The sequence below is a fragment of the Electrona antarctica genome (assembly GCF_951216825.1).
Source record: "Electrona antarctica genome assembly, chromosome: 2".
In the NCBI taxonomy this organism is placed as follows: domain Eukaryota; kingdom Metazoa; phylum Chordata; class Actinopteri; order Myctophiformes; family Myctophidae; genus Electrona; species Electrona antarctica.
Genome location: NC_136807.1, coordinates 51,956,808 through 51,974,419, shown reverse-complemented (window position 1 = coordinate 51,974,419; position 17,612 = coordinate 51,956,808). Strand labels below are relative to the sequence as shown.

At 42.8% G+C, this 17,612-nt stretch overlaps 1 protein-coding gene across 2 annotated transcripts in view; it reads right to left on the bottom strand.

Moving 5' to 3' along the window:
* Positions 1–17,612, bottom strand: part of eif2d (eukaryotic translation initiation factor 2D) — a 34,878-nt gene that overhangs the window by 16,177 nt on the left and 1,089 nt on the right. The window contains exons 2-10 of one of the 2 annotated variants that reach the window (XM_079525455.1): positions 15,792–15,982; positions 13,661–13,744; positions 13,043–13,133; positions 8,069–8,092; positions 7,544–7,627; positions 5,487–5,782; positions 3,361–3,478; positions 2,168–2,213; positions 26–132 (exon numbers count right to left, since the gene is read on the bottom strand). In XM_079525455.1, the coding sequence (XP_079381581.1) occupies positions 26–132; positions 2,168–2,213; positions 3,361–3,478; positions 5,487–5,782; positions 7,544–7,627; positions 8,069–8,092; positions 13,043–13,133; positions 13,661–13,744; positions 15,792–15,982 (1,041 nt within the window). Of the gene's footprint in view, positions 1–25; positions 133–2,167; positions 2,214–3,360; positions 3,479–5,486; positions 5,783–7,543; positions 7,652–8,068; positions 8,093–13,042; positions 13,134–13,660; positions 13,745–15,791; positions 15,983–17,612 lie in introns of both variants that reach the window. The other variant, XM_079525454.1, reaches the window with a different exon arrangement.

Below are 17,612 nucleotides of genomic sequence, written 5' to 3'. Positions count from 1 at the left end.
TCTAAATAATGGGCTAGGTACTCACTGAGGGTTCCTCCAGTCCACCTCCACGATGCTCTCCACTCCCTTACTGAGCTCCTTGACCTGAACCAGATGATGCTGCTGCTGCATGCTCTGGAGGAACCTGGACAACTGGTGGAGAGAGACACAGGCACACACACATGCACGCACGCGCACGCACACACACACACACACACACACACACACACACGCACGCACAGTCACACACAGTCACACGCACGCACAGTCACACACACACACAGTCACACACACACACACACACACACACACACACACACACAGTAATAACATTAAACCCATCTCTGGAGGAACCTGGACAACTGGTGGAGACCTTAAGAGTATATATTAATAGAGACGGCACCAGATTTCTCCTCCCATCTACTTGCATTAAGTTGCTCAAAAGCACATGAGGCGATTTCACTCCTCCTTCCGGGTAGGAACAGAGTGCATTCTGGGATGGATTGGGCCAAATCGTGAACGCGCTGTGCCGTTGACTATCATTGCACGCGTTCACGTATGAAACAGCGTTCACGTGTCATCATGAACGTGCACAATGATAGTCAAGGGACCAGAATTGGCCCAGCGCTGCAATACCAAATTCGGCCACTATGTCCATTTCACCTAGCCTGGTTAATAAACCAGACCGAATCAGCCGTTGGCAAAAAATGTTTTGCCTGCCAGCGGATAGTGTTGTGTGATATTAGTGTGGCTTATTAGCCAGGCTACATTTCACCTGGACAACTGGTGGAGACAGAGTAATAAGAGAAATAATGAGAGAAATATATTTAAAAAATATATTTTTTTTTCCTGAAAAACCTCATGGTTCTCAATATTTCATGTCAAGGACCCCCAGAATTATCTGTATTTGGCCGCCGACCCCCATCTGAAAATATGTTGTTCCAGGGACCTCCCCCCCAGAAGCTAATATTTGAGTTAAAAACGTTCACTGTGAAAGAATATATATTCAAAGATTTGCGCACACAAAAATTGCAGATCTACAAGCTCGTAGCGCGGCACCATGAGCTTGTAGATCTGCTATTGTTCAATAGCTAAAGTATAACATAACGCTTAAAACACCAAGAAAGGTTCCCGTCCAGACTGGGTTAAAATAGTTTATTTTAAACCAAATATACTCTCTCACGCACTTATGCCAGTGTACCAGTGATCATCCTTTGTGCCAATGTTGCGCTTAACACCCTGAGCGCACAGGACGGAGTTCTCCGCCCTATCAATTAGTAACGCCCAGCGCTCAAGACGGAGATTGATCAAAAGGACGGAGATTATTGATATCAAAACGAAACGCATCACTCCACAGGCTGGGAGCGCCTGTTGCGCAACACTCAATGTTATTTTCCGGTGGGACGTCATCGAAAATGTTCCCCCCCCCCCCCCCCATTGTAGCCGACGAGATGGAAAATCTTAAAACGTGAATAACTCTTGATCTAAATCGTTCCGTCCAATTCTAACCAAAGATTACGTGTTAAGACGGCCCACCGCGGTCCCGTCGCTAGTCGCGGTAGAATTAATCATACCTCCCGTTGTTGTCGATCGCCTCAAGAGTGTTTTGGCTACATCTAGCTATACTTCAGCCACATCCGGGATAACGTCCGGTCCGTCGGTAAAAGTGCTCCGCTGCTATAAATCGCTGGGCGCTCTGATTTAATGGATGAACCCATTTTGGGGCGGGAACCCCTTTTGGTGTTTTAAACATTGTTGTAATTTAGCTATTGAAAAATAGCAGATCTACAAGCTCGTAGCGCGCCACCGAGTGGCGCGCTACGAGCTTGTAGGTCTGCTATTTTTGAAAAATCGTGAAAATATTTATTTCAGAAAACTGGAGGATTTAGAAGATTTTTTTTAAATTTCGAGGTCAGGCCTAAATGGGTTAAATAACGCCGTCTGGAGGAGCCTGGACATCTGGTGGAGACTCAACAAGCAACAACATGAACCCATGGATACACCTACTGTATGTCTGACCATGACTTGGAAAACTAGCCACAGGCTTTCTTGGGTTATAAATCCCTATTAGCAGACCTTGTATTGAACTGTACTTTCATGTGCTTATTTCTTCCTGCAAACTGTTACCGTAATAGCATTCAATCAATCAATCAATCAATCAATCCCATAACTGCACTTCTCACTGTACCTTCTTATAGCTGGATCTCCTGATGTCCAGTTGTTTTCCATTTGGACTGCAAAATAACAAGAAATATATTGTGAGTGCCATCACTTGAAGCTGCAGCATTCATAACAATTTACAATTTAGGCATTTAGCAGACGCTCTTAATCCACAGCAATTAGGCAAGATAAAAAAGCATGGCAATACATGGCATCACATACATAAAAAGTAGTATTCAAATCATGAAACATGCGTAAGCTAAGAACGTAACAGTGTAATCTCTATATAATGAAACTATACATATAAACTATACTATACTATACATATATACTATAAAGTGCTATGACTACATACAATGCAATTCTAGTGCTGTCTACACCACATGCTATAAGTCTGTATAAAATGCTATCTAAGGGGCTTAGTGCTACGGGCCATGATGGAGTCTGAACAGGTGGGTTTTCAGACTACGACGGAAGATTGGGAGTGAGGCTGCAGTTCTGATTTCAATGAGAAGTGTATTCCATAGTTTTGGAGCCAGAAGGGAGACGAGTATTGTTGGGATAACATATTATGGTAGCTCTCCACCGCACCGACGTCGGTGGCGGTAATTGTTGGAAAGCGCCTGTTGCTGTTCTTTTTTTTTTTTTATCCCACGATTTTGTAACCCATTTTTCACCCCTGTGTCAATTATCTAATGTGATCCTGGGCTCTACACACCCTCCACCAACCTAGTCCCCATATATGGGGACATGGGGAGAGCAACGGACTTGAACTCATGCTTCCTTCATGCCTGAGTGTCCAAGTTGCTCCTTTACACCTGACAGGGGGGGTTTCCCTGGTTGGACGTAGCGCGTGGAAGGAACACGTTATTCCAACCAGTTCCTTTCCCCTCCATCAGGCGCCCCGGCTGGCCAGGGGGAGGCGGTATAGAGACCAGGATTACTGCATGTTTTTTGTGAGGGTACCTACATGCAAACGGGGACGGGGAGAACATGCAAACTCCACACAGAAAGGCCCTTTCGCCAACCCCGCCTCGGGTATGGGCACTATTGACGCGGAGGAGGAAACACGCCGCCAGCACCCACAGCGTCCCGATCGGGAATCGAACCCAGGACCTTCTAGCTGTGAGGCGACAGCACTACCAACTGTGCCACCGTGCCCCCTCCTGTTGCTGTTCTTAAACCTGCTGTTGAATGGGAGTTTATACACGCAGTACGCACCAGCAGGAGAACATGTACTTGCGGAGGAAGGTGCTGGTCAGCAGGGGGAGCTCTGACTTCTTCACCTTGGTCTTCAGAGCATGAAGGAAACACTGCACCAGGAGAGCATCCAGTTCCTCTAGAATGAATACCACAGAAGAACAACATTAAACAGGAGAGCATCCAGTTCCTCTAGAATGAATACCACAGAAGAACGACAGTTCGGTTACGACAGTAACCAGTTAAACAGGAGAGCGTCCAGTTCCTCTAGAATGAATACCACAGAAGAACATTAAACAGGAGAGCATCCAGTTCCTCTACAATAAATACCACAGAAGAACATTAAACAGGAGAGCATCCAGTTCCTCTAGAATGAATACCACAGAAGAACAACATTAAACAGGAGAGCGAACTGTGTTTCCACACTTGGGCAGACTGGTGCGGCCGTTTTTACGCTGTCTGCCGGTGTCTCTTCCGGGGTTTTTAAGACAGCCGGTGGATGGAAAAGAAGCTCCACCCGCGCGGCTGAATGCCGCGACGGCCAGATTTCCCCGGAAACGCTTGCCCCCAGCGGCATTCTGCCACGTGGGTGGAGCTTCATTTCCATCCACCAGCTGTCTAAAAACCCCGGAAGAGACGCTGGCAAACAGCGGAAAACGGCCACGGCTGTCTGCCCAGGTCTGGCAACAGCTATTCAGTTCCTCTATAATAAAAACAATAGAAGAAGAACGTGAAACAGGAGAACATGCAGCTCTACTATAGAAGCAGGAGAAAAAGAAGAGAGTATGCAAGAAAATCCTACTACGCCACATCACAGAAAAATATGTTTGTTTTGGCAATTATTAGCATCCATTAAAGGATTTGAATCACTGGTTTCCACAAAGGGAGGTAAACGTAAAATCCCATCGATTTCTGCTCTTTTTTAAAGATTTGTTTTTGGCTTTTTCTGCCTTCATTGATAGTATCAAGTGAAGACTGACAGGAAGGAGAGAGAGAGAGAAGGGGAGAGACACGCAGCAAAGGTCGTCATGAACGGGACTCGAACACGCGACGCGCTGTCAGGCCAGAGCCTATATGTGTGGCATGATGCGCCTGGACCGCTAGGCCAGCTGGCGGCCCTGCTTTGTACATAATAGTGTTCGTAACAAGTCCCCAGGACTTATCTGTGTTATCCTTTTAGCCTTAATGTCTAAATTGTACCTCTGTGCAAACATTACATACTAAAACTCTAGGCTCCCTATTCTGGGCATGTCATGAACAAACAAACAAACATTCCGCAAAAACAGCTGATATACAAGCTTCAAGCTTGTACTTCTGCTAGTTTCGAAGGAGAGCTTTTGAATATGTTATTCAAGACATGAATTATTATTCAAAACATAAAGGAATTAAAAAAAATCATGTTGCAATATACCGGTACATACAATAGTATAGTAACATAAAAAATTACACGGATGCTTTCCAGGTGTATTTACATCGGCAGCCAAATCCAGCCTGAATCAGATCTGTGCCACAACCAGATTGGAATCTGATTTGTTTAAATAAGTCTAAACACAAGGAAGTCACCATGGAATCCTATTTTTACAAATGCTACTTGAGCAGCTGAGCCACATTCAGAGGTGGTTTCAAATCCGATTCAAAATTGATTTCAGGAGATTCGTCTCAGTCTGAATGCAGTAAACCTGATCAAAATCGGATTATATGAGACTTGTTTTGTGTTTAGACTTATTGTTTGTGTTTCAGATTCCAATCTGGATGTGGCACAGATCTGATTCAGGCTGGATTTGGCTGCCAGTCGGAACACACGGATCTGTGACAGATCCGATCTGGTCACTTTTCAAATCCAGTGTGAACGGTCTGGCCGGATTTGAATCGGATTTGACTGGATGTGACTGTCAGTCTAAATCGAGGGTATGCGCATGCATAAAGTGAATGGCAAATCGAGTGGCAAAGTCAGTAGCAAAGTGAGTTTAACATTATTGAATGTCATTTAATGCTATCAGATAGGACTTTTTCTGTTTGGATGTATGGGCTGTCAAGGCCAGAAAGTAGGGGTTTTTTTGTTCTCGCATAACTTCCGGGTATGATGATGACGCATACCCTCTAGTGGGCCTAAATGGGGCCAAAAGGTCAAGGGACAGGATAGGTACCTTGTGGTACTTTTTGATCCTCATAATTCAAGTCCTCCTCGTCTCCTGTGTCCTTGTCCCCCGCGGCCTTGAGACTCGGCTCTTCTCCTGTGTCCTTCAGACTCATGTCTTCCATGGCAGGACAGTGCTGGTCTGGGGTCAGTTGTTCGGCAGGCCGCCGCCGCTGCTCCACCCCTCCCTCCTCCTCCTCCTCCTCCTCCTCTTCCTCCTCTTCATCACTTCCTTCTCCGTTCCGCACCAGACCCTCACATCCTGCGTCCGGAATAGAGGGAGGACCGCTCTTATCACCAAATGCCCTAAAAAAAAAGATTAAAAAAAAAGTGAGGGCATTGTTTAGTTTACACAAGCAGGCTTGCTTCTTCGGTTTTGAGTCGCGAGGCATGGCCAAAGTATTGTTGGGGGTCCCCGGAATAGAGGGACGACCGCTCTTATCACAAAATGCCCCAAAAAAAAGGCAAATAGGATTTTTTTTTTAAAGCGAGGGCATTGTTTTTGAGTTGCGACTTAGCGAGGCATGGCCAACGTATTTTTGGGGGGTGCCCAGCCCAAAAGGTTGTAATAATAATAATAATAATAATTACCGTATGCAGAGTACAGAGAGAACAATGCAATGCCTCAAAGAAACTCTGGATAAAGGAAAACAATGAAGCTAGCATATCTGTCCAGATGGCAGGCGTTCTGTTTTAGCTCCTTTAGCTCCTCAGTAGAAATGAAACGGAGCTCGCATCATCGCACGGGAGACTCGTGTTCAAAAACCCTAGTTAGGACATACATCTTACGGACTGAGGTTTTTGAAATGGTGCAGAGAATCGACGTTTGTGTGAATGTACTGTAAATAGAGCATCACAGTCCCGCACCTCTTTCGTGACGACGACAGGCCCAGGAAATAATTCCCCATTAATTTTTCCCCATAGACATTTAAAAAAGTATTTATTTAAAGACCTTAAAAGCCTCGATCAGAGCCAACTCGGATCGTGGCAAATCATGAAAAACACACACCATTTTTTTTGGGCCGAACAAATAATTACAAAGAAGAAAAACAACCAAACAAAGTGTTGTAACCTGCCCATTTTTTCTTCCGTCTAATTATTTGTTCGGCCCAGAAAAAATGTGTTTGTTGTCATGATTTGTCACGGTCCGAGTTGGCTTTGTTCGAGGCTTACAGATCTTTAAATAAATACTTTTTGAAATGTCTATGGGGGAAAATGTATGGGGGATTATTTCCTGGGCCTGTCGTAGTCACAAAAGGGGGCGGGACTGCGACGCTCCATTAATTGTGTGAGTGTCTCACCACAGCTGATCCATGTAGGTATGGATGTAAAGTCACTAGACTCACCACAGCTGATCCATGTAGGTATGGATGTAAAGTCACTAGACTCACCACAGGTGATCCATGTAGGTATGGATGTAAAGTCACTAGACTCACCACAGCTGATCCATGTAGGTATGGATGTAAAGTCACTAGACTCACCACAGCTGATCCATGTAGGTATGGATGTAAAGTCACTAGACTCACCACAGCTGATCCATGTAGGTATGGATGTAAAGTCACTAGACTCACCACAGCTGATCCATGTAGGTATGGATGTAAAGTCACTAGACTTCACCACAGCTAATCCATGCATGTATGGATGTAAAGTCACTAGACTCACCACAGCTGATCCACGTAGGTATGGATGTAAAGTCACTAGACTCACCACAGCTGATCCATGTAGGTATGGATGTAAAGTCACTAGACTCACCACAGCTGATCCACGTAGGTATGGATGTAAAGTCACTAGACTCACCACAGCTGATCCATGTAGGTATGGATGTAAAGTCACTAGACTCACCACAGCTGATCCATGCAGGTATGGATGTAAAGTCACTAGACTCACCACAGCTGATCCATGCAGGTATGGATGTAAAGTCACTAGACTCACCACAGCTGATCCACGTAGGTATGGATGTAAAGTCAGTAGACTCACCACAGCTGATCCACGTAGGTATGGATGTAAAGTCAGTAGACTCACCACAGCTGATCCACGTAGGTATGGATGTAAAGTCACTAGACTCACCACAGCTGATCCATGTAGGTATGGATGACCGACACGCCTTTCCCTTTCATGCCCATGTTCAACATCTCAGTGCTGGACATGGTGCTGGTGCCAACGGCCATGGGAGCCCTGAAACCACACACAGAGCAACCACACAACAATGTTAACATGGTGCCAACCGCCATGGGAGCCCTGAAACCACACACAGAGCAACCACACAACAATGTTAACATGGTGCCGACCGCCATGGGAGCCCTGAAACCACACACAGAGCAACCACACAACAATGTTAACATGGTGCCAACCCCCATGGGAGCCCTGAAACCACACAGAGAGCAACCACACAACAATGTTAACATGGTGCCAACCGCCATGGGAGCCCTGAAACCACACAGAGAGCAACCACACAACAATGTTAACATGGTGCCAACCCCCATGGGAGCCCTGAAACCACACACAGAGCAACCACACAACAATGTTAACATGGTGCCGACCGCCATGGGAGCCCTGAAACCACACACAGAGCAACCACACAACAATGTTAACATGGTGCCGACCGCCATGGGAGCCCTGAAACCACACACAGAGCAACCACACAACACTGTTAACATATTCTGGGCGGGAACCCCTTTTGGTGTTTTAAACATTATGTTATAATTTAGCTATTGAAAAATAGCAGATCTACAAGCTCGTTGCGCGCCACCGAGTGGCGCGCAACGAGCTTGTAGATCTGCTATTTTTTGAAAAATCGTGAAAATGTGGCACAAATTTGGAATATATAATCTTTCAGAGCAAACGTTTTTGACAAAACTGTCATGATTTAGAAGACATTTGTAGAATCGTCCTCAGGTCTAAATGGAATGTAATGAAGGAGAACGTCACATTTTCTGTGGTTCTCCCCATAGATATATATAAACTCTAGATGGCTCAAGGCGGAGTTTCTGACGTCGTTCACCCGGCAGCCATCTTACTTCGGGGCTACAGTACAGTATGTTCAATGGCAGCTCAAACAGAATAATAACTCGTTCAAATCTTGACGGATTTACAAACGGGTTGGTTTATTACAAACGTTGTCAACGTGGCTATGATTCAGGACGCTTATCTGCTTTATTTTTTTTTAATATATGAACGTTGTATAAAAGCATATAAGTATGCGGACGTCTCTGACGTTTATAACAAACCAAACCGTTTGAAAATCGGTTGAAAATTGAGCAAGTTATGGTCATTTAAGAGTACATGCCCCATAGACACAATGTTATGTGGCCCGAGGTAAGATGGCCACCACGTAACGACGTCGCTCTCCATTGGCCAACAGCGCGGGTGAGCTATCTAGAGTTTATATATATCTATGGTTCTCCCCATCATAGACTCTAGTCAAAATGTTAAATCAATCAAACATGCATTTTGCAGCCACCCAACACACATGGCTGTAATTCTGCCACCATCCATGTATGTATGTATGTATGTATGTATGTTTATAAAAGAAAAAAAGTGAATAATTATTATTATTAGTAACATCATCATCATTGTTACAATTACTATTATCACTATCATAAGTGGTAGAAGTAGTGCTTTCTCTGTCGATTGATCAAAATCTTTCCACATGATTTTGTTTAATCCTTTTTTATTAGAAAATGTAGCAATGTTGAAATCTGATTTCTTTATTCAGTCTTTGTTTCCTTCTACGAGATTACTGAAATCTCAAAAAGGTGGGCATAATAAGCTTCGGCTTCAGCCCTTCCCTTTTCGGTCAATTGTATCATGTTGTCAACCCCTTTTCTGTATGTAATAATGTTGGATAAACCATGACCGAGACAAATAAACTATCTATCTATCTATCCAGTGACACCACTAGGTGGCAGTAGTAGACCAGGTTACAGCCATACACAGCCTGTAGTCACCTCTATAACAGTGTTGTTTTTTTGGAAGCAAATTTCTATTTTAGTTTTGGTCATTAGTCTCTTGAAACGTTTTCATTTAGTTTTAGTCACATTTTAGTCACCTGGAATGTTTAGTCTAGTTTTCGTCGACTAAAATTGAGTCACTAAATATCATAGGATTTTAGTCGATCTAGTTGATTTAGTCGACTAAAATGTATTTCGGCGGGCCTTGATGCCGTCGTTATGGTAGATTTTACACTTTCTGAAAATAGCCTATCTATAAGCTCACAGCTTATAGATAGGCTATTTTAGCTATATGTAGCTATTTTCAGCATGCAACCAAGTGTAAAATGACTTATACTGGATCTCTTGTCCACTAGTCCCTTCCTAACATTTTAGTCTAATTTTTATTTGTTGACAAAATCCGAGTATATTTAGTCATAGTTTTAGGCCCTTTCCCAATTCACCCCTTCTCCATCGCCCTTAGCCCTTCCCCTTGCTGATGCGCGTTCACGTGAGGAGCAAGGGTTATCTCAATTCTCTTTGGAGCGAGGGGTAGGGCCAAGGGGTAGGGTTAGGATCCCCTTCAAACCAAGGGACTTCGCGACCAGACTTAAAACGGAGGGACATCACAGATTGCGGAAGGCGGACGAGGTAAGACGCCTTTTTCGTCCTTTATTATGGAAGAATATGATAATAACCAATATTATTTGAATGTGTTAACAATCTGCATCGCCAAAAATATCGCAATCTCTAGCAAAGGTTAACGTTACCTCACTTGAACTAACGATATGCTACGGCGTTGCATTCATACGGCGTTGCATTCATACAACGTTACGGTAACGTTACCCATTAATTTCGCATCGGCGCTTTATTATTTTTTATTTACCGCCGGTGCCCCGGTGGAACAACTCGGATGCAAACTACTAGTTTAAAGGGATAGTTCAGATTAAGTTGTATGAAATACTTGCCATTAATATAGTGGTTGCAACTGTATTAATTGATTGCCAGAGTCCCGTGGTGGGAGTTCTGCTCTGGTTTTGGTGAAATATCAAGTAGTTCCGGTCATTTTGTGGGTGGCACTGGGGGCCACGCAGTAAAAGTAAATTAATCCACAAAACTAACGTCATTTGTATTGTTGACCTATTTCTAAAATATTAGTGCAACTTTCGTTCTTTTTTTACCCCTCTATCACACAGAACTATGTTTTTTGTGTCCATATCACTACGCCCAAAAAATAGTTCCATGTGATGGAGGGGTCAAAGTTGAACGAAAGTCGCGCTAATATTTTAGAAATAGGTCAACAATACAAATTATGTTCGTTTTGTGGATTAATTTACTTTTAATGCGTGGCCCCAGGGCCCCCCACAAAATGACCGGAACTACTTAATATTCACCAAAACCAGAGCAGAACTCCCACCACGGGACTGGGGCAATCAATTAATACAGTTGCAACCACCATATTAATGGCAAGTATTTCATACAACTTAAGTTCAAAAAATCTGAACTATCCCTTTAACTAGCAGGCATCAGTCCGATCCCCAGACCACGATATGTCAACATTCTGCAGTTTAGGAGCTCTTAAAAGCCGTGAAATAGCCTACTGTACCTACATAACGCTGCCGCTGCATAACGTTGGCTTCTCGCTGCAGTGATAGCTGGTATGGTTTTATCATGACCAATGTTATGATAATCCCCACAAGTTGCAAAAGTTACATAACTAATTAGCAATGGTGTTGTTTTTTCCCCCCCAGGCAAACCAGCTATGGAACAGACTGCAAGCTGCTGTACAGCCTGTACATTGGATGGAGATGAATCACGATTGTCCTAAATGTTGTTGAATTTGAAACATTATCATTCGGATTATTATTAGCATACCACGACTTCCATGATAGAAAATGACTCTGTTCTTAATGATATTAAAAACAATGAACACAGTGACCACAGCCCCTTCTTTCTATACTGTAAATTGTTTTTCCTTTTTCTACCCCTGTAGGCTATATGAGCAGTGAGCAGTGTGTCAGAATGAGCTATATCTAGCTGAATTACATTCTGGTGGGCTACCAAGATGAGACAAAATTACAATATATTTATTTCATCATAACCACAGCCATAAATATTTACGTTCCATCTCTTCTCCCAAAATAGCCGAGCTTATAGCAGTGGTTTCCAAAGTGGGTTATGGGGACCCCCAGGGGTCCTTGAGAGACTTCCAGGGGGTCCCCAGCTAAATGATAGTTTGGAACCAAATGGACCCATAAGGGTCCATTTGTACACTCTCAGAGTTAATTAACATTGATTTTACAATATAAATTGGGGATCCCAGAGACAGAAATGCCATCAAATGGGGGTCCATGGACTAATGCATGTCACACTGGTGGTCTGTGACACTGCTAGATTCGTAAAAATATATGGGGTGCCTGGCATATCTCTTCAAATGGGGGTCTGCGGGCTAATTCGTGTCAATTTGGGGGTCCTTGACATGAAAACGTTTGGGGACCACTGGCCTGTAGTGAGCTTGCAGATCAGCTATTTTCTGAGAACAGGTTGTATATCAATATCTACAAGGGACGTTCAATATTTAGGGACGTTCCAATTCCTAGGGTGATGATTTATCCCCCTACCCCTTGACACTCATTATGAAGGGACAAGGGGAAGGGGCAAGGGATAAGGGGTAGGGCCAAGGGCTGAGGGGTAGGGTTAAAAAAGGAATTGGGAAAGGGCCTTAGTCACCGTAGCTTCGTCTTCATTTAGTTTCCATGTAGTTTTCGTCAGTGTAAAAAGGGAGTCGACGAACATTTTTTCGTCGTAGTTTTAGTCAACGAAAACAACACTGCTCTATAATATAGATGACATGACTAATGTGCGTTTCAAGGCCAATAAATGGAAATTACGGTACTATTAGCAGTGATGTAATTAGGTTTTCAATGTAATGAGTCCCGGGATGCAGGGATGGTCTTTTAGAAATGAGTCCCAGTCACATTTTACGAGTCCCACTTCAACCACGTTAGGAGTCATATTTTGCCATTTTTACAAATTTGTTGCATTTAACTAACCCATTTCATTTCATATGGTTATAATGTGGTTATAATCATGTAGAACACAGAAGAAGAAATGATTATTATAACTAAAGCTAGCAAAATAAACAGTACAGTAGTACAGTAGTGCATCCCGTGGATGCAGAGGTCGTTGTTTTATTGCGTCCCTTAACTATAAACTGCGTTTTGGGATGCAAAATGCACCCTATTTTAACCCATTTTGGGGCTTTTGGTGTTAGCATTATGTTATGCTTTAGCTATTGAAAAATAGCAGATCTACAAGCTCATAGCGCGCCACCGAGTGGCGCGCTACGAGCTTGTAGGTCTGCTATTTTTGAAAAATCGAAGAACGACTGACATAGAAACATAGCTTTTTCAGAAAACTGTCAGGATGTAGAAGACATTTTTAGAATCTGATCTCAGGTCAAAATGGGTTAACCTTTGCATTAGGATGAAACTCAGCGACGTGTTCAAGTCTATGGATACACACTTGACCTCTTAACAATCCCTATGTTCATTATAGACAATGGTTTTCTTAAGACAAATTGCAAAGTTTATACATTTTCCAAAAGTAGTAGTTAGTATAGTTTGTGTTGTATTACCTGTTGCTCACCACTTTAACACCACAGCAGTCTCCCCGCCGCACATCTGGAAGACCACTGGAGGGAATCACCACTCCTGGCAGCATCAGATCTACAGTATATAATGCACAAGCATACACTGTAAGAGGGTGTGTGTGTGTGTGTGTGTGTGTGTGTGTGTGTGTGCGTGCGTGCGTGCGTGCGTGCGTGCATGCGTGCGTGCGTGCGTGCGTGCGTGCGTGCGTGCGTGCGTGCGTGCGTGCGCAAAGTCAAAGTTTGAAAAGAGTCACTAGCTACATACTTTATACAGCAAGGGGTTCCCAAACTTTTTAGCTAAAGACCCAACAGATTTGAATTATTATTCACTTTTAGCATATACTTTTTTTTTTTTTTTTTCTTTTTTACTTTCTCATTTCGTTTTTTGATATATATATTTATATATAAGTGCACAAAGTCTCTGTCTGTATGCACGTGTGTAATCCACATCACCACTGTAGAGGCCTCACGGGCACCGCTCTATATCATTCTAGGGAAAAACTGTGTCGGCGAGCCAATGTTTGGGAGACACTGAACAGAATTACTGTATGCCTAGACTCAGTCTAGAGTGTTCAAGTCTCCGACGTATGAACAGAATCTTACCTGCTCCGCCGACCATCTTCTGAAGCACAGCAGGCCATGTGGTGAACGCTGGCAGGACGTTAGGGAAGCGCCAGAGCATGTACACTGCAAAAATAAACATACAACACTCATAATTATGCTTTCTGCACACATTTAGTCAAACCAGTCAGTCCACATCACAAAGATGTTCTAAATAGTGATGTATGTTTGAATCTCCACAAAGTATCCTTAATCGCTTAAACCATATATAATCACTTAACCCGGAGTGTCACAGGGCTCATTAGCAGGCCGCTAGCATTTCCTGAATCTCTACGCTAGAAAGTAGCAGATCTACAAAGCTCACGCCGTAACGAAGCACGACGCATTGCGAGCTTGCAAATCAGCTATCTTCTCTAAGTGTTCGCTCCCCCAGAATAGGGTTGAGGTGGTTTATATTTACCTGTAGGGTAAAGTCGTTTGTCCAGCTTTAAGCCATCGAGACCTGAGACCAGATTCTACAAATGTGACTACATTTGACTGAGGGACTGCCATTGGATTTTTTTGAATTTTTGAATTTTCATGTCATATGAAAGCAGGGAATCATAGCTTCAAATTGACATATTGGTTGTTCAGTTTGGCCCACCAGTTTTGGAGATATGGCTTATAGAGTAATGTCTTGCAGAAAACAGCGAGTTGAGAAAAAAGGCTTGAAAGGTTCACTTATGTGGTCTCTAACATTACACCTAGCTACATGTTTAAGCATTTATTTCATATTTACATGTCGATTTCAGCTCTGACACTTATTTCAGACATGCTCTAGTATGTTAAGAGTCTGCCTGTGCTATAAACTCATTTAAAAAAACAAAAAATTCTCCTCTGGTGAAAAGCTGGAATTTCATGTCTCTCAGTCAAATCTGGTCACAAATGTCTTCTAAATCATGACAGTTTTGTTTCTGTCAAGGACAGTTTTGTGTCTGTCAAGGACCCCAAACATTATAATAGCCGCCGAACTCAAATATATATTGTTCCAGGTACACCCAGCAGCAACGATATGAGTTTAAAAAAACGGAAAGGAAATTCAAGGAATATATATTCAAAGATTTGCACACGTTTTCACGATAAAAAAAAAAAGAGACAAATAGCAGATATTTACAAGTTCGTAGTGCTATTTTTCAACAGCTAAGTTTAAAATAATGGTTAAAAGTGGTTAAAAGTGGCCCGGACAATTAGCTCAACCGTCGACTCCCGATCCCGACGTGTCTCCCCCCCCCATCTCTCTCCCCATTTACTGTCAATCTACTTTCAACCTATCAATAAAGGCAAAAAAAGCCACAAAAAATATATCTAAAAAAAATAAGTGGTTAAAAGCTTAGTATAAGATGACACAGATACATTCCAGGTCAGAACACGTGTTATTAACCTGTAGGGTAGAGTCGTTTGTCCAGCTCAAAGAGCAGTGCCTTCTATATTTCAGGGATTTATAATCGGTAGCATAATCAGAATCGGCCATAAAAATGCCATATCGGTATCGGATCGGTCTCAAAATAATACAGATTATTTAATCAGTTTTCACCAGCAAAAAAATAAATAAAATGAAAAATGTAAAAATTCATCAATGAGTTCAATTTAAATCGTTTCTGGTACTTCTACAGTCTAGAACTAAAAGCCAAATCAAGGCCTGGGCCATGGCTCAGTGGTCCAGGCACCTTGTAATCCAGTCTGGCAGTGTGCCGCGGGTTCGACTCCCGATCCTGACGGCCTTTACTGCATGTCTTCCCCCCCCCCCCATCTCTCTCCCCATTTCCTGTCAGCCTACTGTCTGTCCCTCCATGAAAAAATTAAATAAAGGCGAAAGCCACAAAAAAAAAACATTTAAAAGCCAAATAAATAATAAATAAATAAATAAACTTTAAACTTTATGTAAATAAACTTTACATTTTTCTACATTTAATTTGTGCACTCATCTCATTCAGTGGACCTTCAGTTGTGAGAACAGACACTTGGAAAAGAGTATAGGCTATTTATTGATTGATTGAATAACTTTATTAACAGGCTTTGGGCCAAGCCACCTAGAGAACGAAGGCTTTTTTCCATTGTGGTCCTCTGTATAATATCGGAATCGGTCACAATCGGTCCGATCTCACAATCGTGCATCATCCTCTACTATATTTACCCGTAGGATACAGTCGTTTGTCCAGCTCAAAGAGCAGTGGGTTCTTGTGGAGGACATAGAGCGTGACAGACTCTCCCTTATGAGCGTACACCTTCACCACGTTCAGCTCCTCCTTGTTGGGGACCAGCTCTGACAGCTCCTCTGCAGACAGCAAGGGAAAGGACACGGCGATGTCCGACTTCAGCTTCCTCCTGACGGCGGGGAGACAAACGCAGATTAGACACACCAACGACCGACATGCGGAAACAACGGTCGGACGCGCGCTGCTCCCGTGCTTGCAGTTAGGGTTTGAGGTAGGGTGTCGGTCGGTCTAATGACAGTCGGGACGTCGGGTAAAGAAGAGCCCGAGTGTGTCCCTTTTTTAGATCTGAGGCCGCATCGGTGTCGCCTTTTAACCTGTATTTAGACCTGAGGACGATTCTACAAATGTCTTCTAAATCCTGACAGTTTTCTGAAAAACCCCTGTTTCTATGTCAGTGGTGCTCAAACATTTTCATGTCAAGGACCCACAGAATTATATGTATGTGTAGGGCGACCCCCATCTCAAAATGTGTTGTTCCAGGGACGCCCCAGAAGGAAACATATGAGTTAAAACGTTTGCTGTGAAAGAATATATAGTCCAAGATTTGCACACGTTTTCACGATTTTTCAAAAATAGCAGACCGGCACTACGAGCTTGTAGATCTGCTATTTTTAAAATATCGTGAAAATCTTTGAATAAATATTCTTTCACAGTGAATGTTTTTAACTCAAGTCTTTGCTTCTGTGGAGTCCCTGGCTGGAACAACATATTTTGAGATGGGGGGGTCCGCGACCAAATTCAGATAATTCTGGGGGTCCTTGACATGGAAAAAGGTTGATCACCACTGACATAGAAACATGGGTTTTTCAGAAAACGGTCATGATTTATTAGACATTTGTAGAATCGGTTCTCAGGTCTAAATGGGTTAATAATAAGGGGTCCTTGGCTTGAACAATGTTGAAGACCCCTCTGCTCTAAATGGAGTGGTTCTCAACATGATTTTGGGGAGGTGCCCAGGTGACACTGAGAGAAATAGGGATGCTTCGATGTATCGGCCACATAGCACATATCGGTATCGGCGGATATTTACAGACCGTTATCGGTCAATATCGGTATCGGCAAATACAACTGACATTAACGGATGGCACTGTCTGGCAGTAGCCGATATGTATCTGTTGTTGATAAGCATTATGGTTATCTGCAGCCTATCAAGCTGTAGATTCTAAATATTTATTGCTTGAAGATGTAATTGTTTCCCCTGGCACAAAAGGGGGAAAAGCATCGACTAAATTATTATAATAAACCTCGATTCGGTAGGGTATGCCATATATAATATCTGTGCATCCCTACAGTTGAAGTGACAATTTAAATACCTTTTTAATACCTAAAAAAGAAAGACATGGAAAAACAGCATTACTGCGAAAAGTAATCAACAAAATATACTATGAAAAGTTTAACTGGTCAAACATTGGCCAAACTGTCAAATAATATACGAGGCAATAATATTGTGAAAATAGCCGATCTACAACGGGCTCAGTCGCAACGGCGTTGTGAGCTATTCGGCTATTTTCACAAATGATTTATTTGTGTGGAACAAAATGTAATGTCTCAACTCGTACAATTCCAAATGCTTGTCAGGGTTGGTGTGGGGGGGGTCCCCAATTCTAATATAATTGACTGAGGATTGATTGATTGATTGATTGATTGATTGATTGATTGATTAACAGTTTGCAGAATTACAGTTCACTTCAAGTACAACTCAATACAAAAACTGTTAACTGTGAGTGGACACCATAAAG